Consider the following 26,815-nt stretch of genomic DNA (forward strand, 5'->3'; position numbering starts at 1 on the left):
TGTTCATTACTAATTGTCAGAGAAATGTAAATCAAAACCATAATGAGATACCACTTCACACTCATTCGTATGCTATTATCCGAAAAATTGGAAAATAACAAGTGTTAGCAAGGATGTGTAGAAATTGGAACCCTTGCGCACTGTCGGCAGAAATGTAAAATGGTGCAACCACTATGAAAAACAGTATGAAGACTCCTCAAAAAATAAAAAATAGAACTACCTACAATATGATTCAGCAATCCTATATTTGAGTACGTGTCCAAAAGAACTGGAAGCAGGGTCTTGAAAAGATATTTGCACACCCACATTTATTTAGTAAAACTATTCACAATAGCCAAGAGGTGTAAGTAACCCAAATGTCCACAAACAGATGGATATATAAAATGTACATACAATGGAATATAATTCAGCCTTAAAAAGGAAGGAAATCCGGTCACATGTTTCAACATGGGTGAACTTTGAAGACATTATGTTAAGTAAAAGAAGCAAGTCACAAAAAGACAACACTATGTAATTCCACTTATATGTGTACTGAAGTAGTCAGGTTCATGGAAACAGAGTAGAACAGTGTTACACGGGGCACGGGGGAGGGAGAGAAGGAGAGTGGCTGTTTAATAGGTAGAGAGCTTCAGATTTTCATGATAAATTCTGGAGATGTTTCACCAAAAAAATGTGAATATATTTAAGGCTACTGAACTATACACTTAAAAAATGGTTATCATGGCAAATTTTATGTCATTTTAAATCACATTTTAAAAAGCTGAAAGGAAAACTTACATTTGAAAAAATACAAGCAGTTGCTTTTATGACCACATGTAACTGACTAAAAACAGGTAAGGAACAACGAAGCATGTACTGAAGGAAGTCGTGCGCACCACTTCTGGCCTGGCCTCTAACCTCCCATGCAGTGTTCTAACCTCGTCCCCGTCAGAGGCAACTGGAGGTTAAGAGTTTCAGATGATATCACTACAAAATGGAGGAGGGCCACGTAATCCACATTGGACTTTATAAGAGTGAAGAATTAATCTCTATCATCTTTAGGCTTGGAAGTTTCAGGGTTTGTTTGTAACATTAGGCAGAGTTGCACATTTTGAATATTTGACTATATGACCCAATTGTATAACTTTACTATTTATTAACATTCACTTCGAAATGACTGTATATGGACCATCTCCACATACACTGACAAAACAGGAAGAATATACATTCATTATACAAAGACCCACGTAAAAATGTATATAACTTTATAAATTTATAAACTTACAAAAAAGTTAGGAAATTTTCTCCCTTGATAAACTACTCTCCTGCCATTAAGAGAAAACAAAAGGCCTGTAATGCATGTGCTTCCCTTTTCTGCCTCAGTTACCACAATGCATAGAAGTATATTTTACTTCGGTTCCTTTTCCCAGTATAAAATTTCACTTAATTTTTCCCCTTTTGTCTTCATTATTCAAATTAGCTTATTTTTTAATCTCTACTGAAATGATTTTTAGTCACACAGCATCTGTGGTATTTCTTATAAAGCACTTCAAATTGTCTTTGGATACATATATCAACAATCTATATCAATTAATCCATATCAACAACAGCAATTAAGACTTTAGAATTTCTGGTATATATTTTACTGTCGACTACATAGAAAAATATCCTTAAGATTTTACTGCCATTATATTTGAATGTACAAAGTAGTAAGAGCAGATATTTTTAGGATACTTAAATTTCCCATTCTTTGAATAAGATCAAGTATATCACATGGTTATGAATGTTATGCAATGTATATAGTCGAGAAGAAAATTTTTCTTACTATTAATAATGATAAGAACATGGTTTTTTGAGTACTGATTATTTCATCATCCGGACTTTCGAGGCTTCTTGAATACATTAAGGACAGCTGTTGAAGAAAAACAAGGGTTACATAAAGTTTCTCTGCTTTACGAATATAAAACTTATACATTAAATATGCCTCCATTGTACTTGATGCTCCATGGGCCACTGGGGAATATTGTATGACTTGGGACAAGACTTGTTCTCTGATACTAAAATCTGCTGATGAGCCGACATCCTTCCTTGGTTATAATTTCCGATGCGTTCTGTTTTCTAATTCTATGTAGTGGGGATCTACAAGTGTCTTTTCAGTGGGAGAGACAAAATGCAGAACTGTGACATGGGTGATATCGTCGGCAGTCCCTTAGGATTCTCAGTAGTGCTTGGTTTCTCCCAGAAGTTCTTAGTAACATCATGCTTTCCTTCCCTTACCAATTTGCACACCCTAAAAGCAACTCATGGACACTTAGTGGTATGAAATCAAAAAGCACAATATGTCACATCTCCCGTAATTTAGGAAAAACTATATTTAAGAATAAGAATTTCAGATTGTCACCAAGACTGAAATGGGAATCTTCCACGTCATGGTAAGACTGAGTCTCTTCCCGCCTCATTGCTAGATGGATTTATCTGCTTCCCTATGAGTATGAATACTGGTCTCAGTGAATTTGACAACTTTCAATTTTATACAGTTTTCAAATCTTATTTTCAGAGCTTATAAACATTAAATAATTTCTAAGTTTTACGAAATGAATCTGTTCCAACACTAGATAAAGAGTTTTTAATGGGATACATAGTCAAGGCTCATTAGGTAATATTGCTTACCTGTACCACAAATATGATAAATCCAATTAAAGTATAAAAAGGCATTAAAATCATGCATAAAATCAAGCTGGAGTCTCCAGAAAAAGTTAACAGCAGGATGATGACTGCCATAATTGAGATCTAGAATAAAAAAATCCAGAGGTATTATAATTTTCTGTCATATTTAATATTTTATGATATTTTCTATGAATAATCTGTTTTCCTAGGAGACATTCCTATTTTCAATTTCCACCTCATATACCACAATATTGTTAGGCTTTACTCTTTAGAAGCATCAAACTATCATTACAAATGAAACACAGGATTACAATGAAGTCTGACATAAATACGTAAAAGATTTTCCACTACCTGTAACAATAAAAGAAGGATTCAAAACTGGGGCTGTCTGACTCTAGAGCCCACACATTCAACCACTATTACTTTTACAAGAAGATATTGCATAAGTCAACCGTCCATACATCAAGTCAAGGCATAATGTATTAGGTACCAAAAACCTCCACATATGAAACACATAAAATAAAATAAAAAAACCATAAAAAATATTTTCTGAAGGAAAATAACAATATAAATGAAAATAATCTGAGGGTTCATCAGCTTATTTTATAACCTTTATCAGAATCTCCTCGAATATTTACTGGCCATAGCACTTATATTAAAGATATTGCTTGAATTAGTCCATTTATTTTGTCTTACCCATCAGAAAAATAAAAGAAATCCTTTCATTAACTCTTCCTTTTGGCAAGCAACAATAGCAACAATATTTTAAGGAATAGTGAAACACTTCTTGTTTCCACTTCCCCATTCTATATTTACTCTTCCATCTGCTAGCAACTAGTCTATATTCACTGCTTTATGACACTGCAGTGTTAAAAGTCAGCTGTGGACTCCTACATGTAGAAATATGGAAGAATAGATACCCTAGCGGACCCACCCCATACAATTAAATAGGGAAGTTAACAGAAGTCCTTTAAATGCAGGGCTAGTCTCAGAAAAAAAGTGAAGGAATTCTTCAAGGGCATATACAAAGCTTGAAACCTGACTTGGACCATTAGACTACTGGTCGGTCCATTACTTGGTCCAGTAAACACTAAATCTGGGCAGCATGGGAATAAATGCCTACTCCAGCGCAGGGGTAAGGAGGCTAGGACTGAGGCCCTCCTTAAAGCCCTTCCCTGCAAATACCTCCAGGGAAACCTGACAAAACCCTCTTTATGCATGTTTCTTACAAATCCCATATTAAGGCACGGTACTTTAAAAATGGCTTATGCAATCCCAGTTAATTCTATCCTGTCATTTCTTATGAAAGTCACTGAAAACTCTTTGGGATGAAAACATCTCCAATTTAGGATCTTGGAAGTTCCATACCTAACGGTCAACCAAATATGAGCTACCAATAAGAAATATATATCAAATGTACAAGGTAAAAAACCACAGTAAGTGTGAATCAGGCGTGGGAAAAAATAGCAAAGTAAAACTACTGAAGACTTTAGATATTAGATTGTCAAATAACAAATGTGAATATTATTTTCAATTAAATGTATAAAGAAATCAAATGTGGAGTGAAAAACACAAGCAAGTAACAAAAGACTAAGAGGAACAACTGGGCATATTTTAAATAGAACCAGATATAGTTTTGGAAAATAAAACTGAACTTTCAAATATCAGTCAAAGACTAAAGATAAGTTAGACACGGCTTAAGCTTAATAAAAAAAAACAAGTGAATTGGGGAAAAAGTCTGAAACATTTCTCAGAATGCGGCAAGGACAAGGACATGAAAAATTTTAACAAAATGTTGAGAGATGGAGAACAGACTTCATTAACAAAATGAAATTATTTTAATATCTGAAATGGTCAGAAAGCTATGGTATCTGGTCTAGATGTCAAAAAGGCATGGGGAAGGAAATACAATAGAGAATTTGGCCTAAAGTAATAAAATCATTTATTATTTAAACTTTTCCATGCTTATTTGCTTGATTATGTTATTAGTCAGTATGGCCACCTACCACTTTTTTTTTTTTTTTAATTAAGAGAAGTATTCAGGAAGAAAATCTCACTGAGTTGAAAGGCTTGGGTTCAAATCTGATTCTTAGCTTTGCCCACTCTGTAAAACGAGGGACTGTCCAAAATGGCCTAGTCTTTCAGCTCCAACACACCAAGATATCTACAGGTATTTTGTTTCTTTACAAAGAAACAAAGGTGGAAAAGAGAAACCATAAAGAACATATGGAAAATAGGAGAAAGAAAATGAACAAAAAAACACCTGAAACCATGAATATGGCCCAATAATGGAAGTACAAAAGAGGTAACTCCGTTCTAAGTATTAGTACTTAATTTTGCATTTTTAAAAACAAACTTTAAGAAATTTAACATAAAAGTGTATATATGTCGATACTTACAATAAAAAAACTAAGAGACCAGAAGCCATTATTTTTTTTCCACTTGCGAGAGATGAATGAAATAAGGTATGTGAGGAATATAAGAGACCCTGCACAACCAATTATAGAAACCACCTGCAAAAAAGATTAATAGCAAGATTAGAGATGGCAGGTCATGTGTGGGTCGGGTTGCGGGGGGTGGGGGGGTGGGAAGGAGGGGCAAAGAGAGAACCAGATTACAAAGCTGTCTAAAGCAATCTTCTTGCATATCCCTTTTGTTAATGATGAAATGTTAATGAAAATGAATTTTTGTTTTGATTCTACTATTTTATTTAACCTGGGGGGTGGGCAGAATATCACTTACCAGAGCAAATATGATTTCCAGTGAAAGTCTGAGTTCAAAAAAAATGAAGCAGTAAATTAAATATATAGAAAGAAGAATCAAGCTGTATAACGGGATGTCCACCAGAGCCTGTCCACACCAGTATGCTGAAGGACAGAGGCCTGAAATCCACAGCTGAGACTGAGCTTTTAGCTGACAAAGAAATAGGAGGGACACAGGAAGGGTTAAAATCTTTCATAGAAAAAGAATCCAGATCTTTGTGTGTGTGAAAATGTTAATTTTTAATAAATTTTAGAAATAGTATGTTGTTAGGCAGCTTTTTTTTTTTGTCTGTTATTTTATACGACGACTCTGAGCTTCAGTGTGTTTCCAGCCCACGTTTAAGGACGCAGGCCTCAGGGAAACTAAGACACTCATACTGTCCCAGCGTCATTGACTAAGCATGTGACACCCCATGTGGGACCGCACAGCTATTGCGACAGGAAAGTCCGGCCTGTCTGTAACGCTGTGTACCCTTTAGCATAGATAAATAAAAAGGACCATATCATAAATTTTCAAAGCCCAATTTATAAAAGCTTAGGTAAAAGTTTGCAAATACACTCCACGTTATACTTAAAAACACAAATTCTCTTTGGAATTATGAAATAACCACATGTAGTCAAAAAGGAGGTTTTCATTTCTGAGGTCGTTTTGTATGAGGCAATTTTATTGTGTTAAGTAGTGACCTTGCTGACCTCTTTGACGTCATGATTAAGCATTTGCTAGATTCTTATAATGAGATTAAATGACATGATTTATGTGGAAACACAGTTTCCTTGAGGGGCAATCTTGTCTATGTAAAACAATGAAACTGTAATTACTAAAGTCAGATAAAATCATTCATTCATTCCCCCCCCACCCCCTGCCTCTATCTCTCCCCTTTCATTCCCAATTTCCTTCACCCTCTCCCTGTCCATCTCCTTTCCCCCCCTTACTTTATAATCGCTGATGCTGCTCATGCCGATGTAAGGAGAAATGCAGTTTGCAAAGAGCAACATAAGTAAGGGTACGCCCAGAAAACCGTGTTTCAGTAACAGGTCATCCTGGAAGTCCAAAACACATCTGTAAGCTATTGAAATTGCTGTAAATCGTACAATCATACATATTTATAAGGTTTTGTTTTGTTCTGTGTTTTAGGGAGGGAGGTAGGAAATGGTGAAAAACTCAGAAAGGAAGCATACACCTGATTTAAGAAGCAAAGAGAGAAGCAAATATGTTTCGTTACCCTGAATAGCAGGGGCCATTCCCTGGAACTGTGCATCAAAAAGAAATTTGCAATCTGAATTTTATATGCACATATTTAGAGGGCATGAGCAGTTTCTCTTTCATATTTGCATCTAGTAATTGTTAACTGATGACAGCTACACTCTTTGGAACTACACTTAAGTCTCTAAAGCACTGAGCTAAATAAGCTGAGATTTGTTCCAGTTCCCTATTTCTAAGCAGATGAACTATATATAAGAGCCTCTAAAACTCTAACAGCAATTGTCTTGAAGCCGTTCTTATGTTTGTGTTCCTACACACAAGATATAATTAGAAGAGAGCCAATCTTCCCTGTATAATTTCTTGACGTCTAGAAATGTTTAAATTAAACAATCTTTAAGGCATGGAGGGGTCTTACTATAAATCTAAGTTGTTTTCCAGACCAAGTAATTTATTACTGTTATAACAAGAGACTAAAAACACAATAGACTAAAAACTAAACTTGGCATTAATCTTATTGTGAAATCTTCCAGTAAAATTTTATTCTCTACAACTATTATGCATGTACTTGCAAACATCTATCAAATTTTTCTAATTTTTCCTTTTTTAATCTACCATAATCAAACACACTTATTAGCAGTTATTTGAAGGCCGAGAAATGGTTATTAAAATTGTGTATGATCAAAAATTGCACTGCAATCCACAAGACGTAAAACGTATAAAAGCCAAGACCCAAAAAGGCAATGTATAATTTAAAATGATAGAGAAAAACACTGTAGAACTATTAAATAATCATAACTTTAGGGCTAGACCATACATTCCCAGAAGTATTACCACCTTCCACACTTGCTTTGATCACTGTATGCGACATACTCAGCAAATTCCTCCAGGGAAATGTGACATAAAATTAAAGATTTGGGTTTAAGGTTTCTCTGGTGTTCGACGTTTCCAAACAAATTCATTCAACCACTGATTTCAGCAAATGTGTATTGGGTACCCAGCAAATGTGAACTATTCTAGACAGTGAACCAAACAAAGTCAAAATTATAATTCTTCAACAGCCCTTTGGTTTTTCTCTATTATTTACAATTTTTCAGTGTCCTTTTCCTTTTGGATCTTGGCTCTTAATATCCTATGCCTTGAGGAGCTAGGTGTAATTTTTGATCAGACAAGACTTCAGAGGGGTGAGGCCAATGAGAGAATACAACTCTATCGTCCATCAAGTAGCAATAAATGTAATCAAAAAATATATCAGCATAAAGAATAGAAGATAATAGGTTACATTAATTTACTAAGGTAAAAAATTTTATTATACATTGAAATTTTTTCCATTAAAAATTTTAATCTAAAACATTTATTGAGACTAAACATAAAATTAAAAATTCTAGATCTTTCAGAATAGTAATAGCAAACATGTATTGAATGCTTACTCTCCCCCTTACAAGAATGTAAACTCCAAAGATGAGATTCTGGTCTGTTCTGTTTATGCTCTTTCCCCAGCACCTAGAAGTACCAGGACATGGCAGACACTCAAGAAGTATGCGTAGAATGAATGAAAAAAGTATGCCAGGCTCTGTTCTAGGCACTTAGTAAACTCACCTAATCCTTGTAATAATCACGCAAAGTAGATACTACTATATTTCTTATTTTACAAATGAGGACAGTGAGGCAAAGAGTGGCTAAGAAACTTGCTAATAAAGAGCAGAAGCAGGATTCAAACTCAGGTGGTAGGCTCTAGAGTCCTTGCTTTTTATCCCTCTGCTATATTGCCTCTTAGATAAGCCAATGTGACACTTACCACAGGAAATGTGCTTCTCTCTGTTTTAATAAGTTCTGTATAGTTAAAAATTCCAAGAAGGGCATTGCTAACAATTCCCATAAGAACAGGAAAACAATTCATTCTCTTGGTATTACATGCAACTGAAAATCTGTAATCCTTCAAAAAAAAAAAAAAAAAAAAAGCACACAGATATAAGTTCTAAATTTTTAGAGTAAATGTATTTTTGTATATTTTACATATTACCAGGGTGGGATTAGGGTGAGAAGGAGACTATTAAGTTTTCTTTGACACTCTGTCTTTTTGAATTGCTATAAGAATGCATTACTTTTGTAGTTAAAGTGACTTATTCTGTTAATGAAATAGACTAACATTCACTAACATGGAAAAATGTCAAAAATTTAGATTTTATGTGACAAAGAAAGTTGCAGGACTCTTCTAATACTATTCTAATTTAGGAAATATGTGTTATTTTCTAACTAATAAATATATTTTATTATTATTCATTCTACATATAATAAGTCTGTGTTTTCATAAAGGAAAAGAATGTAGAATATTTTAACCAAACTGTTAACATAAATATCATATGGAAAAAAATGAATGAAATTATAGAGAAAATTTTATTGTCTTTATTATAAACCCTAGTAATGTTTGAATTTATTAAATATGCATTGCTTTTTTTTTAGCTTTATTAAGGTATAAATGATAAATAAAATTGTAAGCTATTTAAAGTACATCATGAAGACTTGATACACATACATACACACTGCAAAAGGATTCCTCCCATCTAATCAATTAACACATTCATCATCTCATGTGTGTGTGTGTGTGTGTGTGTGTATACACAAATATATGAGAACATTTTTGTTCTGATCTCTAGCAAATTTTAATTATATAAGTGTTATCAACTATAGTCAACATATTTTATATTAGATCCTCTGACCTTATTCATCTTATAGCTGAAAGTTTGTATGCTTTTACCAACTTCTCCCTATTCTCCCCATCCCCCAGGCCCTGGCAATCACTTTTCTACTCTGTTTCTACGAGTTTGACTTTTTTTTTTTTTTTTTTTTTTTTTTTTAAGATTCCTCATATAAATGGTACCATGCAGAATTAGTCTTCTCTGTCTGGTTTAGTTCACTTAGCATAATGCCCTCAAAGTTCAACCAGTTGTCACAAAACATGCACTGCTTTTAAAATAAATGAATTCACTAACAAAAAAATGATGCCCTTAATTACTGAGGATGGAAATGTGTCCTTTAAAGGATTAAATTTTCATGCCAAAAAGGGCCAAGGCGGCATTCTGAGTTATGCTGATACAGAATAGTTGAGCTGTTTTCCTTATTTCTAAAGTATTAAAATGTGGCAAAAACCCACTCATGATAAAACAGTACGTGGAGGCAAACATACCTTCTGGTCACCAGACACTATGATGGCTCCATTGTAGGATGGATCATCTGAGCCATTTCTATTTCTAAAGTCATCTATTTCCAAAACTATATTCTGACGCTTCAGTGACTGTATTAGGTCTTCAATATCTGAATCTAATGTAGTCAGTGAAGGAAGGCAGTGTCAAGGCAAAAAAAAAAAAATCGACATCAAAGCTTTAAAATAAGCACGATTTCCTCTCACATTAAGGAATACCCAGAACAACATGGTAAAGACCTTCACTCTGTAAGAATATAATGAAATTCATTCTGAACCTGAGATATAGAAACTGTTAATTTACCTTGTAAATCTTATAAAGTAAAAAGAGTTAATTCCTGAGAGTTAGATCTGCAATTGTTCTCGCTTTGGCAGCACTTATACTAAAATTAGATTTGCAACTGTCATAGATATAACACATTTTATAAGTGACTTTTATAAACATTGCAGAGCCCTATAACATTTGTAATTACAAAGAGTACATACAAAACACATACCTAATGACCCAGGCCTGTTCTAGTAATACACATCAGTTCTGCTCATTAAGTAACCTGCTAAATTTCACCAACCTTGCAATGATGTTTATAGAGCTTGTGATCCCTTCAAAACATCTTTATGAAATCAAATATACTTGATATTTTCCATTATGTCCATTATTTTTCTTGATTTGAAAATAAGGAGAGCTGGACACACACCATTTTTACCCATTTCCCCTCAAGCTGTTTTTAATATAGGCCTTTTTGTATCTCAGGTTTGTGCTTTCTAAAGGTCTTTGATGATAAAAATTAAGACTAAATGTCAAGCCTATTTCTCACCTGTATTATTGATGACCAATAGACTGGTAAGAGGAGTTTGCGGGAGTTGTTCCAGAGAAAGGAAATACATACTGGATGAAAGCTCCCAAGGATGAATTTGATACATTATCACATGCATTATCTTCTCGAAAATAGTGGGGATAAAAGCAATTACAAGTACCAGTAACCTAAATAAAAGAAAATTAAAACGTGAGTCTAAAATATTTTCTCTCTGATTATTTAAGTTGTAAGCCTGCTATACAAAAGGCAACTTATGAAAATTCAACATACAAATATGGCTTTTAGTTACAAAAAATGAAACTGAAAGTAAGACTAATCTAAAGATGGGGTCAAACTTCTGCATCATTCATATCATAGTGCAAGGCATCCAAGAATAACAGAACATCAAAAGAAGGTAAAATTCAGGGGTGGAGGGGGGGGGTCCCTCTGTGGGCTTGCTGGTTAACCAGGACAACATGGGAAGTGGTTTCATGGTAGACCAGGAGCCTCAAACAGCTTGCCTATGCAATTTTGAAGGGAAAGAAACCCTGTTTCACACTGTGGCCTCGAGCTTGCAAAGTGTACAATTTTAAATAAAATTTTAACTCTCATCAATTGTTAAAATACACACATTTTAATTTTTGTGAAACTAGAGGCAATATTTAAAACACCATTTTCAGACCCGAGAACCTATTCCACTGATTCAAACTATAAGTGAAATACTTTCAAGTAATCCTTTGGTTCTCTAATAAGTTTGTGAATTCCCTCTGCTATGACTACTTTCTCCCTCACTCTCAGCCTCACATTGCATAGAAATAAAAAATATAGTCGTCAGACAGAAACTCCCTCTGGTCTTACCACCACCAAAAGAGAAGAAAAAATACCCATATAGGCAACCTTCCTCTCATTCCTTTTTTCCATTACAACCAATGACATCTTTGTTCCGATCAAGACCAGTCAGTCCTTCTCAATACTGCACTGAATCCGGTCCCTTGCCACCCACCTTCAGACCCTGCTAAGTTAGCTCATCTTCAATTATTTCCATTCTTCTGGCTTAGTCCCATCCTCACTGAAACGTGTTCTAATATCTCCTGCTCACTTAAAAAAAAATAAAATTCCTCCTGACTTCACTCCACTCTCCCTTCAGCTACGCTCCCATCTTTCTACTTCCCTTCATCATCAAGCACCTCAAAAGCCTTGTCTACCTTTAGACCGTCTCTTCATAAAACCTTCATGACTTCCCCTTTGCCAAGTAGGAAGAGTTGGCAAAATAATACATGACTTCTGTTCTGAACCGCTGTTCTCTCCTCTTACTTCATGTTTTCTAATCTTGGCTGAAACGTGACCATGTCAATGAGGCCAGCACTGATCACCCTACTCGGAGTTGTAATGAACTCCCGATTCCCACCAGCAATCACCATCCCCTTACTCTACTTTGTATAACCTATTATACAATTCGGTTTTTATACTTACTTTTTTTTTTTTTTTCTTTTCCTGTCAACCAGAAGGTAAATACTACGAGGGCATGGATTTGCGCCTTTTATGCTCACTAATATAACCAAAGCACCTGGAACAATGCTTAGCACACAATAGGCTTCAATAAAGACTGTGATATAATGAATAATTAACATATTTAATGGATAATTGTTTAATTGGTATTTTTCTTCCCCACAGATAGTAGGCCTAAGGCTGTGTTAGTTGTGTTCACTACTGTAGGATAGTACTACAAGCACTCAAATTTCTTAAATAAATGAAGAAATTATCAGACTTGTTTTCTTCATATTTGAAACTTTTTTGCAATATATTGACTAAAGAGATTTAAAGTAGTTTGATACTTACAAGGACAAAAGAACTTCCCTCTCACGTGTTAACTTTAAAAAGCGAAGCCTTGCCACTCCGCAGACCTGCCGTATCCAGATAGTTCCATTACTCACATCGTTTCTCAGCCCAGGAAGAGAACAAAGGGCCTGTTGCATTTCTGACTCAATGCCAGTATCTCTTGTCACATCGATTTTCTCCTGTTTCTGAATGCTAAAATCTACAATCATGTAACAAACCATTATAATAAGCTATGTTATTTGTATTTTCTCTTTAGACATTTTGAAAATTCTGTTAGAATATTTGTAACAACACTTTTAACAAATTATTGATATTCATAAGTCTTATATCAAAATCTTTCCTGCAAATGTAATGGATCTGATTTTAATGAGTAAATTCATTTCTGAGCATGGTTTAGGTCTCTTGGGAAGCATTTATTCTATCACACCAATAGCAGCAGCTCCCCACCAAGGGAATTTTGCAGAGTGTTATATAAAAGCACCAGCATAAATATTTGCAGTCAAGTTCTAAAAGCTGAGTTTCTCTGTCATCTGAGACCTCCACTGGATTAGTCTGTCACTGATGACTGCCATCCCAGTGACCACTTCAAGACACTGTGGTTTTAAGTAATAGGAAGCTGGAAGACCCCCTGCTTGAATCCAACACATACCACACTTTAGCTGTGTGGTATCGGCTCATCACTCAATTTCTCTAAATATAAGTTTCCTCTCCTACATCATGAAGTTATTATGGGAACCAAGAACAATATAATCCAACAGCTGAGTACAATGATTGCCACATAGTAGACTCCTACATTCTTTTAATTATTATTACAAAGTAAACTAAGGGAAGATAGTATCTTATTTAATTATCTGTTGTTAATACATTAACTAGAATTAGTTCATTAGCTAAGTAAGAATACATTTTTTTGTAAGGAATGGACAAAGCCAGAATTCATGCCATTCTCAGACAGCTATTGACGATAAGGAGAAGTGGGCATTGCAAAGGGATATGACTGTCACTGACATCAAAGGTAGACAGATATCATAAAGTAATTTCTCTAGCAATAAGCCTGATTATATTAGGTACAAAATAATTATGATTCTTTAAAAGTGAAAAATCCTACTTTATATCTACATAAAAATCTACAAATATCAATTCATATGTGGTCATTTTCTTTTTGCTTTTTTAAAAATTTTATGCTAGACACATATTTTTATACCTGGCTCATCAATTGCTGATTTGCCTTCTAGGTTCAAAAATACTTCATTCAGAGTTGTCATGGAAACACCATAATTCATTATCCCTTGGTCAGAACATTTATCAAGGTCATTGTAGAGATCTAAAACACAGAAAGGAATAATGTGATGCAATTAAAATTGGCAATGAGTACACTAAAATACTAATTCCTAAAAATTACTCAGAATAGATAAATATAAAAATGTTTTCATATTATAGCTGCCATAATAATCCAAGAAAACCCTTCCCATAAGATGTTTTCTTGCCCTTCAAATCTATTTTATTATTTTATATCTCTATTTTCTCTCACAAGCTTTAAAATTACTTGTATCACAAAGGCCACATGTGTGTTTTGTATAAGCACTTTATCTGTATGTCTATTTAAAAATTCACTAGGCATGGGTAAATTATATATTTTCTTCTCCGTCTTTTCTAATTTTTTTATACCTAGCAAATTACATTTATAACTAAATTATAATTTACAAAAACCCTATTAAAGTATTTTAAACAATCAGGTCTTATTTAATCTGTATCTCTATCAGAAATCAAGGTTTTGCTATTTCAGAAAAAATATGTTTCAAAGAATCGTTTAATGCTAATGAAGAGCAAATCTGGGTTTCCTAGCGAAATACATTTGTAGGAATTTTAGTTGCTCTTACTAAGATCTGTTAACACACTTCATCACATTGGCAACGGGAGACAGCATATTTATGAATAATTATTTTTGTGAGTATATTAAAACCCACTGATAGAAAACGAATTAGCACAGTCTTGGACTTTTGGCTGTATTCCATGTGGTCAGACAGTAAGTTACCTGAAAATCTGTTTGTTCTTTCCAAGGGCAAACTATACACAAGTTTTTCTTCACTTTTTGCTGTTAGCTTGGCATCAGGGATGTGCTGTCTAATGAGGGATGTGATTCTCTCTGGATTACACATTTCATTCCTGTGTAAACTAATATTTCAAAAGAAGCATAAGCCTTTGAATTCTCCTCCAACACCACTGCTCATGAAAAGACAGCTTTTGATTAAATAATTTGTATATATTACAGGCATATCCTGTTAACTTCTATAATTACTTCCCACCAATGAAATGTCCCACTTCAAAGTGCTAAGTGGTAGCCTCTTTTGCATTATTTTAGATGAGAAAAAAATACAGTGCATTACATGTCAACCCCAAACCCCCGGCCAACTTCCTAAAAGGTAACTCAAGCTGAAATTTCAGTGTGTGTATATACAAACGCATCTGTGTGTGCACACATATGTGTGTGTATGTATGTGTAGATAGGTTAACATGTAAACAAATATATAAAATCATGATTGGATATAAAGTACCTGAAATAGTGCTCCTGGATCACTGAAAAATTAATAAGCATTTTAATAAACAGTTGCTTTCTATGCAGCGAATGGCTTCTCTTAATACCAACAACTCATTTCTTAATATGTCATGCTTTCTACAACATTCCATGTGATATTCTGACATTGAGCAGACTGTGAAATGTAAGTAGATTCGGAATACAATTTCAGACTCTTAGGGCAAACTATTTCACTTAAAATAATCGCTTTCTTTTTTGGGGACATATATATAATTTTTTCTTATATAAATATTGGCCAGAAAATGTTACAGTGAAAGATACATCTACTTTTAGAAATTTTCATGCTTAAAACGAAGATATAACCCACAAGCAAAATGTTAATGAGGGAGATATTTTGTACTGTTTGTTGGAAATTAATTTCCACCAAATACTAAGTTAACTTTCTTAATATCTCTAAAAGATTGCATGAAATGTCACCCTACATATTGAAACAGTCATATTAAAAACAGCTACTGCCAGAATACATTACCTTAAATGATATCCAATACCCCATTTTCGCTTCAGAAACAAAGATGACCCTGCACATTTCAACTTCCCTTTAGACAGAAACACTTTCCTATCTGGGCAGAAAGAAAAAAGTAAATTGTGAATTCTTTATATGGATTTATTCTGTACCCTGGAGCCCAAAGCACTGAATGAATTTTTCAATGACGATATAACTGAGCTCCTGTGTGCAACATCAGCTCTCCTTCCCATGCCTGCCTCGGCAGGACATGAGTTCACTGCCTCTCTCGCAGCTGACCCAATGGCATAAAACACTGCAATGGCCCCATTCTTCAGCTCTCCTTTATCCACACCCTTTGTTATGTAATAAGCAGTGTCCTCTCACTATGGGCACAGTTTCTCACTCCACCCCTTGATATCGGCCTCCACTATGTGAATTGCTTTGGCCAACGGAGTGTTAGCAGACACTGAGAGGCAGAGGTTTGAAAAGGGCTTATGCCCTTATGAGACTTGCTCTCTGGAGCCCCAGTCACAGCCATGAGAATGCCTGGGGAAACAAAACATACCTAGAGCGGGGCTGAGTCACCTGATTCATTCTAGCCAGCAGCAACCACCAGGCATGTAAATGAATCCAGTCAAATAGCCGAAAATCTCTGTAGGTGAGCCAATCTAAACTGCCAACTCTCTAACTCATGCACTAAATAAATGCTCATTGATGTAAGGCACTGAGTTTGGGGGTGGTTTATTATATAGCATTACTGAGGTGGGAAATACGGGGCACAAGAAGTAAAGCATGCTTTACCTCAGTTCCTAGAAGAAACTAGAATAGTGTTACACTGTACATTGAACAGCAAGAATTTCTCTTCTTTTCCCTGAGTCCCTTTCTATTTTTTCCCAGATACTTCCTTCGCACACTCTCCTGGCTTACTGAAACGAGTCTCTACCACCTGCCACTGTTCCCTAGGCAAGAGCATTTGTTCCATCACTAATTCCCCAATCCTGCGTCTTCGCATTCAACACCTCACTCTACGGACAAAGAATCCTCCTAAGAAAGCAACAAAGAATTGTAAATTTTAAAAGATTTTTCCCCAGCTAAAAGTTTTCTGCCCAACAAAAAACTATACATGAAAGGTTATCTTTGAGTTTCCAAATTTTAAAAATATACTTGTGGTTAATGTAGACAGTCAAGAAAATTACAGACAAGAAGATACATGAAGCATGGGTCTAAAGAACTCACTGGGAGCTTAGAATTTTCCTGAGGCTATGTGCATCTTTAGCATCAAGTCACTCAAATGGACAGCAAACAAGATTCTTTTCTTTTAAAAACAGATCATAGAGATTATCTCTCATATTAAAGCCTTAAGCAACTAGTTAGAATAAGGAAACCAAGAATCACCAGCCAAAATGTCAGCCTCATCCATGAACTGGGTACTAAAGAGGATCGTATGGTTTGTTTTATGCTCTCTCAGGAGGTTCCAAACTTGGTGCCTTGAAAAAGGATCCAATCCAGCAGTTGGTTCATCCAGTAGCAAAACCTACAGAGGAAGGAATGTATAAAAGCATCTTCTACTTCAAAGTGAGGATCTTCCAAAAGTAGCATGGAAACCAATATGATTTCTAGATTCAAATATAATCCTCCACCATAACCCTAACAGGCTTGCATTGTTCTTTATTATAAATTTTCTCGCATTTGGTAACTAGAGTTTAAACATTAATAATAGTTTTATATCCTTCAATCCAAATTAATCTCAAAAAAAAATATTTTCTCTCACCTGAGGATCTCCTAAAATGGCAATCCCAACTGTTAGTTTTCTCTTCTGTCCGCCACTTAATTTTTTAGCAATGACATCTTGAATGTTTTGTATGTCTAATTCCATTATAACTCTTTTTACCTATCAAAAAAAGAATCCTACATTAATACAAAACATTTTATTTTAAGCGGTCTTAATTCTCTAACAAATATGAAAAAAAATTTGTTCTAGAACTTCATTAAGATTTATTTATGAAGGAGTAAAATAATATTTAAACAAAAATACGGTCAGGAGTAAATTAAGCAAATTACTTCCAAAGCTATCAGTTCTGATATCTTCACCTACCTCTTGTTCCAGTTCCGTTGGGTGAATCCCTTTTATTTTAGCAAATAGCCTGAGGTTTTCTTTCACCGTAAGAAATTCAAACTGAATATTGAATTGTGGACAAAATCCAACTTTCTTCCTGATTTCCTCCATGTTAGTTATTTCAGAGACTGTGGTATTATAAATAGCAGCTGATCCTGTAAACAGAAATTTTAGAGTATTTAACGATTGGATAGTAACTCTATGCAGAGTGGTAATACAGGATATTTGCTGAAGAAACTTCACATTTAATAATTGCAATAATTACTACATTGAGAAAATTCAGATTATCCTTAACATAAATTAGTGTCCACAGCAAAAGTACACATAGAATGACAAATAGTGAAATAAAAATACAAGCTTTCTCATGAATTTATATAAATATAAAATATTCCCTTTTCTAAATTGCTCAGTTGTATAAAAATCCTGCTTTAAAGAAACGTTTTACTTTTATATAATCAGATTGCGAGCCTGCTTTAACAGCCAACTTGCTTTGTAAAATTATTTTCTCACCTTCTGTAGAAACAGACAACCCACTGAGAATGTTTAGCAGTGTTGATTTACCAGCCCCACTATGTCCAAGTATTGCAGTGACTTGTCCTTCATAAATGTCAAGATATATGCCTGTTTTAGAATAAAATGTGAAAATTAGACTTTGGACTATATTCGGATCAAATTGACTTTCAAAAGCTTGGAAGACTAAAATGTAACTCAGCATTTCATTTCATTGGTGCTCGACTACATCTCCCATAAAGTTGTAATTTAATTTTGTCTATTTATGAAGACAAAACATCAGTTCCTCTGAAGAAACTGAATAAAGACTGGGAATGTACTTTCTACCCTCCTTCCTACCACAAATCCTTCAAATATCAAGGAATATATATATACTTATTATTAAAGAATTGAACAAAGGCTACCAGGAATTAAAACGGTAAAGAGAGCACTTGCATCCTGGGCAAAGGAAAGCAGTGTGACTGAAGAAAGAGTCTCTCAGAGACTTCCAGAGCTGGAAGACAGAGGTGCCAGGCACAGAGTCAAAGGGGAGTTTATTCCATTTTAGGGGGGAGGAAGGGGGGGTGTTAAGGAGAGGATGATACGTTTCTCCTGGCATTGGCAATTGTTTTGTTTTGCATCACAAAACTACGGGCATGGTACCTACAGAGATCTGGTGTGGTCCAGGACATGTCGCAGGTATTTTTATATATGGATGCTTAGTAATTAATGACTTTTCCTTTAATACTTGAAAAATTATCTAATGTCATTGTTAAACAACAAACAGTTCTATTAGCACCCCAGAAATTTTAAAAGATTCTTGAAGACACACAATATGGACTTATATGATCAGAGAACAAAAAATAAGGCCCAAAATAGGTAATGAAAAGTACTATAAGAGCAAAAACAATTCCAGTGATACTCCACACTCAGTATGACAAATTTAGGTCAATGATTACAAACTAGCAGAAGTAGTAATATCCTATTTTTTAAAAGTATTTTACATACGTATATATATATAGAAAAAATAATATATTATTGGTGACTATCTTTCATAATGAAAATTTTTCCTTTTTATCGATATTCATTCTCTAATTTTCCACTATGATGATCTGTATTTTCAGAAAACAAAACAAAAATAATTAAAAACATCATTGAAACAAGGTTTTTTTCTTTACCTTGCAACGCTTCTATTTTTTCATGCTTTCCATTATATTCTTTTTTAATATTTCTGATTCTGAAAGAAGAGTAAGCAACTGTGACTAAACACATTTCCTAATAACATCAATTATGTTAAGTGCCAGCAGGGCCAGTCATGACGGAACTTCCCAAGGTGGGGTGCACCCTCTTGATGGGATCCAGGAGGGCAGCAGTGAGAACCCAAACCGGCCCCGCAAGAGGTCTGCACAGACCTGCTGATACCCTCCCTGATCAAGCTTGGCTTTTCCTATTTTCCCGTGATTTCTCTAAGGTAGCAAATGAAGGGAAAGTTTAAAGAATAAAAGGAACGAAGGAGGAAGGGAAGAAAGGTGAAAGGCTTTCCCTCGGTCCTGCACCCTTCTCTAGCTATCATTCAATTATTCTTCTCTTTTACAGGCAAATTTATCAAAATAACAGTCTCTATTCTTTGTTCCCAGTGATCAATGAGAAAAATTTAGAATGATGGCAGCAGAATACCTAAAAGAAGTGAACTTTCAAAAACACATCATCTAGAATAACATTTGACCTGTGGCTGGCCCTGTGACAGCTTACTTTCTTAAGCTTTTATCTTCAAATTTACAAAGTCACATAATTTGTTGATTACCTTATGGCTTCTTTTCCGTGGAGCTCTGGAGACACGGGTTCAAAAGAGTCATCAGAGGAAGGCTCCGGACTTATTTCATCCTCAAAGTCTTCGTAATGAGTTTTTTGATGTTGGGACCAAAACGAAGACTTTAGGAAAAACAATGGTGAATGCCAGTGGCCATCTTCATCTAATCAATCAAGACACAATTACATATTGAATCAATAATACCACATCAGTAAAGAATGGCTTCTGTCCTTGTGTGGCTTGATATCAATTTTAAATTTAAGTTATTCTGTGGGAATTTATGTTTATAATGTTAAAAGTAAAGTATTACGGGAACATTAAAGTGAAGACAGTGTTTAGCCTTTGATAAATTCTCAGCTCTAGGAAATTGTATCAAATATCAAGAACTCACTCTTGGGATTTCCAGACACTTAGATGCTTAAGAAAGAGAAGTTGCCTAAGCTGATTTCGGCAACTGTATATAAACAAAAAAATTTTTTGATAATGCAGGAAAAAATTTTGGGAAGTACAGCAATCAGTATAAATCAAAAGTCAAACTTTTTTAAAGCTCTAAGAATAAATTAACAAAAGTAGAAAAATTAAGTTCCTAATAACAGAAAGGTAGACGTAAGGCTGAATTACTGTTGGCATCTAGTGAAAGGTTTTAAAAAGGAAAAAAATTAAAATTAAGGGATCGCAGTGAGAAACACAGGAAATTTTAAAATTCATAAGAAAAATGAAAGAAACACAAATCAAGCTGTTTCTGCCATGTCTTTGTTATAGTTTATGTAGATTTTTTTCAACCAGATACACAGATAATTCTTTAATTTTCTGTGACCTCATGAAATTATTCAAGGATTTTATCAAGAGTTCATATCATTCCAAGGCAGAATGCACTGTACATATAATCAGTTAAAAATTGTTCTGACATTTAAATAAACTTCCATTTTAATGGTAAGAAAAGAGAATAGAAAACTTCAGCTGTGGATCTACAGAACCGAAAAAAGTGAGATGTTATTTTAAAGATATATCCATGAAACATGAATTTATTAGTGATAAGTGGAGGAAATTTAATAGATTTTTAAGAGACTATAGGATAATCGAAACAACGGGGAGTTTTCACACATAATATTACATTACAAACTATTACTGAAAGCTAACATAAGGGGATAAACAAGTGAAAAATGTCACTCCAAAAGAACTGTGCTGTTTCCCACTGCTGGGCATACGTGCTGCTCCTTTTGACTTATTATACTTCCTACGCGATATTTAAATACTAATTTACATAAACATTTCCAATGCTACCCACAAAAGCCTGTTGACCCACACTGACTTCGATGAGTAGCTATGTGCTAAATAGGTAGATGAAAACTGATATCTTATTAGTATCCATTCCATAGGAAATTCTTGGTGTTTTGGTTCTGAAAAAGAATGATAAATGCAAAAACATTTATATGTAACCTGTTCTAAAAATGTCAATTTGAAAGATGTTTATAAAACTTTGGATTAAAGAATACAAATTGTACCCAAAAAAAGGGAAGTGAGATTGAATCAAATTTATGGAGTCCCCCCCACAGCCCCCCCCCCAAAAAAAAAGGAGGAAGAAGAGTTGTTTAATTTGAAGCTGAGGGGAAATAAAGAGTTCACTCTTGCAGCTCTTCAGAAAAACTTTATTGAGAGCCTCTTATGTACTAGGTAGCCTCTAGATGGAAAAACATACATCATTTATCCTGAATAAAATTGAAATGTGAAGGCTAATCTATGCATTTATGTAATTCGCCAGGAATTTACTGAGTACTACTAAGTGTCAAACTGTCCTAGATGCTTGAAGATATCAGTGTAATAAAAAGCAAACATCTCTTCCCTCATGGGGACTAACACTCTAGAGACAAAGACAGGAAATGAGCAATAAATATAACAAATATTGAATTGTATGTAAAAAAAAAAGTAACAGAGCATTAGGTCAAAATTTTATTTAAAGTTTTGGTCCAAATTCTGCTGTGTTCTTGGGCCTGACACGTAACCTCTCCAGACTCCTGTTTTGGCATTTACAAGATGTGAAGCCTGTACTAAACATTGAACTCAACACTGATGGGTAAAATTGTGTAATTATATGAATACACAGGAAGTGAAAGGAAAAACTTGATGTCCATTTTCTCAGAATTAAATACACTTACTGTGCCTTCCCATAAAGGAGGAAGTATTTGGAAAAGAAAAGCAATCTAATTATGAATGAGTAAAAGACTTAATAAGAGAAACTGGAAATTTTGCCTATTATAATACAAATTAAATCCTAGATGTAACTATTGGAGAAAAAAGTTATTTTTAATGTAGAACACCAAAAATTTAGGAAAGGACAAGTGTCATATGGCACAGAGTTGTTACAGGGAAAAACTGACTCTGGAGTATCAAAAGTTCATGACATCCTCTACTAACTAGAAAGAATTCTGGTTTTTCATATTAGGTTCCTCAGCCTGGAGGCTAAAAACAAATTGATTTAATTTATACTACAAAGACACATGATGTAAGAGAGAAAATAAGACATTTCAAAAGGATGAAGATGATGAGAAAATGGAGAATAGTCTAGCCCCAGTGTAGTTGGGGGACACTTGTAAGGATTCAGAGAAACGTGTTTAAGACCACTGCCATGTGTGAATGGGAGTGAGTGTATACACAAGAGATAAGGTCCGGGATTTTAATTTCCATTTTGCATGTTTGAGAAATGGCAGAGAAGTAAATTTTTCAATTATTCAGATACCAGAGCACTGATTATTTGACTGTGACCTGTGACTAAGACAAGAACATATGTTAACTTGGTTTTATATGGTTTACATACATTATATGCAACTTTTTGGTTCAAAGAAGAAATTTCATTTAATTTTGAGAAAATCATTCATTCACAATAATTTTGCAAAATAATTTTGAAGGCAATTTGCTAAATGCAAAAGAAATCACTTATTTCAAAATGTTATAAAATTAAAAGTAAAATTATATCAATGGAACCAAGAAGAGGCATAATTTATATTATATTAAAATAATAGTATAATAGATATAAAGAACATAAAACAAAGTCTAGAGGAAAACTATGAATATTTTTTAAATATAATGCCTGAATTAGAAAAAAGATAAAGGAAGAGACCACAATAAATAGAGTTTGAAAAGGATGGAAACATTTAGATTCTGCTGTATAAGAAGAATTATGTGTGAGTAAAATTTGTGGATTTTATATGGGCAAAATAAAATGTAAGTATACTAGTTCCTGGAATTATATGTGTATGCTACACATGAATTTTATTATAATTATTTAAGTCATTTGCAGAACTTATTTTATTAATTTTTATAACACTATATGAAACATTCCCATTAGGCTGATCTTTCCACAAAAAGGGAGGAATAAGAGGTCATCCCTTCACTTTATGTGTTTCCTTCTGCATATATTTGAAATTCAGAAGAACACGTATACTAGAGCCAAATATTAGCAAGAATGATTTAATGAACTCTCTTATTAATGAGCTGAATCCAAGCACTAAAAAGCGTCATTATCCAATAGCTTCTCTCTCCTCAGCTAAAATATAAATGCATGCGCACACACACTCACACTCTCATATGCACACACCCTACCTTTATAAAAGATGAAAACCAAAAGAAATATATTTGTAATTAAAACGTTTTTATAAAATAATGCCATTCGGACCATTAAATAGCAACATGAAAATAAAAAATTTCTATTGTTTTCAAAGCTTTCTCCTTTCCTTGGCAATCTCAAATTACAAATATTAAGACATTACTTAAGAAACAGAATTGCTTTAAATGCAACTTTAACCACACTATTACTTACCAGGCAAAACTCGCTCAAAATATAATGTTAAAATCAAATAGAGAAGAGTATCGAATGCCAAAATGAAGAAAGTAAGTATCATTACATATGACTCTCCAGAGGGATCAGGAAAAATAATACCACTCAGGTAATAGTCCAGGTGTGTTATCTGAGATTTAAAATAAAATGAAAGTTGGATGAATCTATAAAACAAAAGTTTTTTAAAATGGTGCTGCCTAGGCAAATTTATATTTTAATATTCCTTTCTTCAAAAATTCACAGTGAAGTTATTAGTTCTAGTGTTGCTGTATATGAAAAGAATTATCATAAAAGTGAGAAATGCTATATGAGAAAGTAAAACAATTGAAGAATAGACATCTAAGTAATTGATTATCACAGAAGTGTTAAAGAAGGGGATTTGGAGAAGTGGACAGGCAACAAAAAATAACATTCTGGGAAGAGAAACTCAGAGTGACAGTGAAATTAGAGGCCATTTAAAAGAAATATAAAAATGCTAAGTGTAAGAAAGGTAATTGGAGAAATGTTAAAATATTAAATAAGTATTAAAAACTTGAAGAAATTATTTTTAAGTATAATAAAGATAATAGAAAATAGATAATAAAGATAATAGCTGACATTCACAAGCATGTATCAGGCACTGTTCTAGTGTAATATATATATAACAACACAGTTTGTCTTCACGATTATCCCCATTAGGTGAGCTCTGCTGATATCCCCATTCTTCAGATGAAGTGAGGCCATAGAAGTCGTGACTTGCTCAAGGTCACCTGGCTGGTAAATGGCAGAGGCAAGGCTGACTCGTGCCATCTATAACCTCAATACTTTACTGCCTCTTCAAATGGGATCATAAGCCAGATATTTCTAAGTGGTCAGATAATGGACAATTATTTTTCTTCTTTAAATTTTATGAGATTTTACAAATGACATATCTGCTTTATTACTTTGATAAGATTTTTTTTGTCCATTCAGCTTTTCAACAGTGAAATTTCTTAAACTACAGAGTAATTGGTCATTAAGTTTCATGAAACACTAAATTCTTTAAGAGTTTTGAAAATGTAAATAAAATCATGAAATCGTTATGTTCTAACCTGGGCCATTCCAGCGGTGAAGGCAAAAGGGCTAAAAAGACCTAAAATCCATTCCAAAGATGAAGGAAGTTGTCTATACAAGGCAGTGAATCCCAGACACCCCCAAAATACAGTGAATAGAAACCCAACCAAACCGGTCAGGACAGGTTTCTTTATCAACACACTTAGGAGGAAAGCCAATGCCACCTGAAAGAAGAAAGAGGAATTCCAATTGGTATATTTTTTCCTTTGAGAATCATAAACACCAATAGTCATCAATTTCTCACATTGTCAAAAGCTGCTTCAAAACATATAGAAAACAGGATACAAAGTTAGTGACCATACCATACCAATGGAGGAAACATTATTTGCTCATATATCTGAAACCTGAAACAGATTAAGAGATACATGTTTTGCCAACTCACCAAAGATAGGCCATATAGGATAAAGAGTGTGACTATCACCATGAAGCCAGTAATTATTATAATTTGGATAGATGTTATGACCAGAGCCATAAAAACTGACATAGCAAGGATGAAGCCAGCATATATCAATCCCCAGGAGAGCCTACGGTAGAAACGAGGTGTTAATTCAAAATGTCACACACACACACACACACACACACACACACACACACACACACACACACGTTTGGATAGGTCATATGCAAAACAGTTAAGAATGCAAGTTCTGAAAGCAAACATATTAGGGTCAAATTTACTATAAATTGTGGCTATGCACATTCTAGGTGTAAGGTCATGGTCAAGTTATTTATCCTTTCTCACCCTCACCTGTAAAATGAGGTTAATCATGATAAATATCTCATGGGTGTTCTAAGGATTAAAAGAGATAATGCACATAAAGACATTAGCTTAGCTATTATTACAATTATCTTTCCAAATGTAAAATGAATTTTAAAATTAACACTGGATATAATCTTTTTATTTTAGTCAAGTGACTATCAATGAAAAAAGTGGTAATCTCACCTTTAAACTCCCTAAACATCTTTAAGGCACACAATTGTTCCAAATGTTTAACTAAAATTACAGATTTAAGCAAAGCTCATTTCATTTTTTATCCTTAGATGGCTATTGACATTAGCCAATCAATATGTTGTTTTTAAGAATCAGAATATTAACAGTGCTGCTAAAAAATACAAAACTTAAAGCAAAAGATTTCATGGGGATACAGTTATACAGCAGTGATCCAATATCATAGTAGTCAAAACATGACTGCTTTTGAAAATCTGTGGAAATAGATGTAAAGATATGTTTTAAACAATAAAAGGACTCTTACTTTTAAAATTTAACATTTCATAAAAACACTAATAAACTGCCAACTACCTTCTGGATTTACATAGGGCTTTCAGATTAAGTGTGAAACTTTGGATAGGTAATGCACTTGAAAAGCTTTTATATACTCTTGTGTAGTAAATAAATGTAAGTTGCTTTTATTGCCACAAATAAATAGCATTTTTATGAGTCCTATAACAGTAAAGCTAAGTGATTACAGTTTTCCTATCTCTTTCATGCTTTCATTACTTAATTTGACATTTTAAAAATCTTTTACTAATTCAAATACCTAACAATCTTATTCAGGTGGTTTTTGAAGATAGGGTAAATCTTTCATCTATGAAAAATATTGGCTCCTAATAATTAAAGATATTTTTTGAGAGAGCTGGCCATAGATTGAGTAGGGAGAATATGGAATATTAAGATTTAAGAAGAAAGGAAATAAGAAAAAAATGAACATCTTTTATGTTCAAAGAATTAATAGAAACATCAGATATGCATAAATTCCAATGGAAGCATAAAAGCATAAACCAAGTCAAATGCAATTATTTTCTATAATCCATGCTTCTGTTACTCATACACTGCTGGTGGGCATATAAAATGGTATGTCCATTCTGGGAAACAGTTCAGCAGATTCTCATAAAACAAAACCACCATACAGTCTACCAATCATGTCGTCGGACATTTATCCCAGAGAAATAAAAACTTATGTTCATGTAAATACCCAAACATGACTGTTTAT

General features: G+C 33.9%; 1 protein-coding gene across 7 annotated transcripts in view; it reads right to left on the bottom strand.

Annotated features, from left to right (window-relative positions):
• The window catches only part of ABCA10 (ATP binding cassette subfamily A member 10), a 63,600-nt gene that overhangs the window by 21,108 nt on the left and 15,677 nt on the right, over positions 1 to 26,815 (bottom strand). For all 7 annotated transcript variants that reach the window (XM_016143647.2, XM_016143646.2, XM_016143645.2 and 4 more), the window contains exons 7-27: positions 25,207 to 25,348; positions 24,803 to 24,988; positions 23,715 to 23,862; positions 19,892 to 20,060; positions 19,266 to 19,324; positions 18,109 to 18,219; positions 17,578 to 17,753; positions 17,254 to 17,373; positions 16,878 to 17,016; positions 15,507 to 15,597; positions 14,477 to 14,616; positions 13,646 to 13,765; positions 12,445 to 12,643; positions 10,627 to 10,793; positions 9,797 to 9,930; positions 8,408 to 8,545; positions 6,342 to 6,449; positions 5,389 to 5,559; positions 5,046 to 5,159; positions 2,650 to 2,769; positions 1,805 to 1,891 (exon numbers count right to left, since the gene is read on the bottom strand). In XM_016143647.2, coding sequence (XP_015999133.2) covers positions 1,805 to 1,891; positions 2,650 to 2,769; positions 5,046 to 5,159; positions 5,389 to 5,559; positions 6,342 to 6,449; positions 8,408 to 8,545; positions 9,797 to 9,930; positions 10,627 to 10,793; positions 12,445 to 12,643; positions 13,646 to 13,765; positions 14,477 to 14,616; positions 15,507 to 15,597; positions 16,878 to 17,016; positions 17,254 to 17,373; positions 17,578 to 17,753; positions 18,109 to 18,219; positions 19,266 to 19,324; positions 19,892 to 20,060; positions 23,715 to 23,862; positions 24,803 to 24,988; positions 25,207 to 25,348 — 2,839 coding nt within the window. The remainder of the gene's footprint in view (positions 1 to 1,804; positions 1,892 to 2,649; positions 2,770 to 5,045; positions 5,160 to 5,388; positions 5,560 to 6,341; positions 6,450 to 8,407; positions 8,546 to 9,796; positions 9,931 to 10,626; positions 10,794 to 12,444; positions 12,644 to 13,645; positions 13,766 to 14,476; positions 14,617 to 15,506; positions 15,598 to 16,877; positions 17,017 to 17,253; positions 17,374 to 17,577; positions 17,754 to 18,108; positions 18,220 to 19,265; positions 19,325 to 19,891; positions 20,061 to 23,714; positions 23,863 to 24,802; positions 24,989 to 25,206; positions 25,349 to 26,815) is intronic.

This window comes from Rousettus aegyptiacus, unplaced genomic scaffold (assembly GCF_014176215.1).
Source record: "Rousettus aegyptiacus isolate mRouAeg1 unplaced genomic scaffold, mRouAeg1.p scaffold_m13_p_6, whole genome shotgun sequence".
Lineage (NCBI taxonomy): Eukaryota > Metazoa > Chordata > Mammalia > Chiroptera > Pteropodidae > Rousettus > Rousettus aegyptiacus.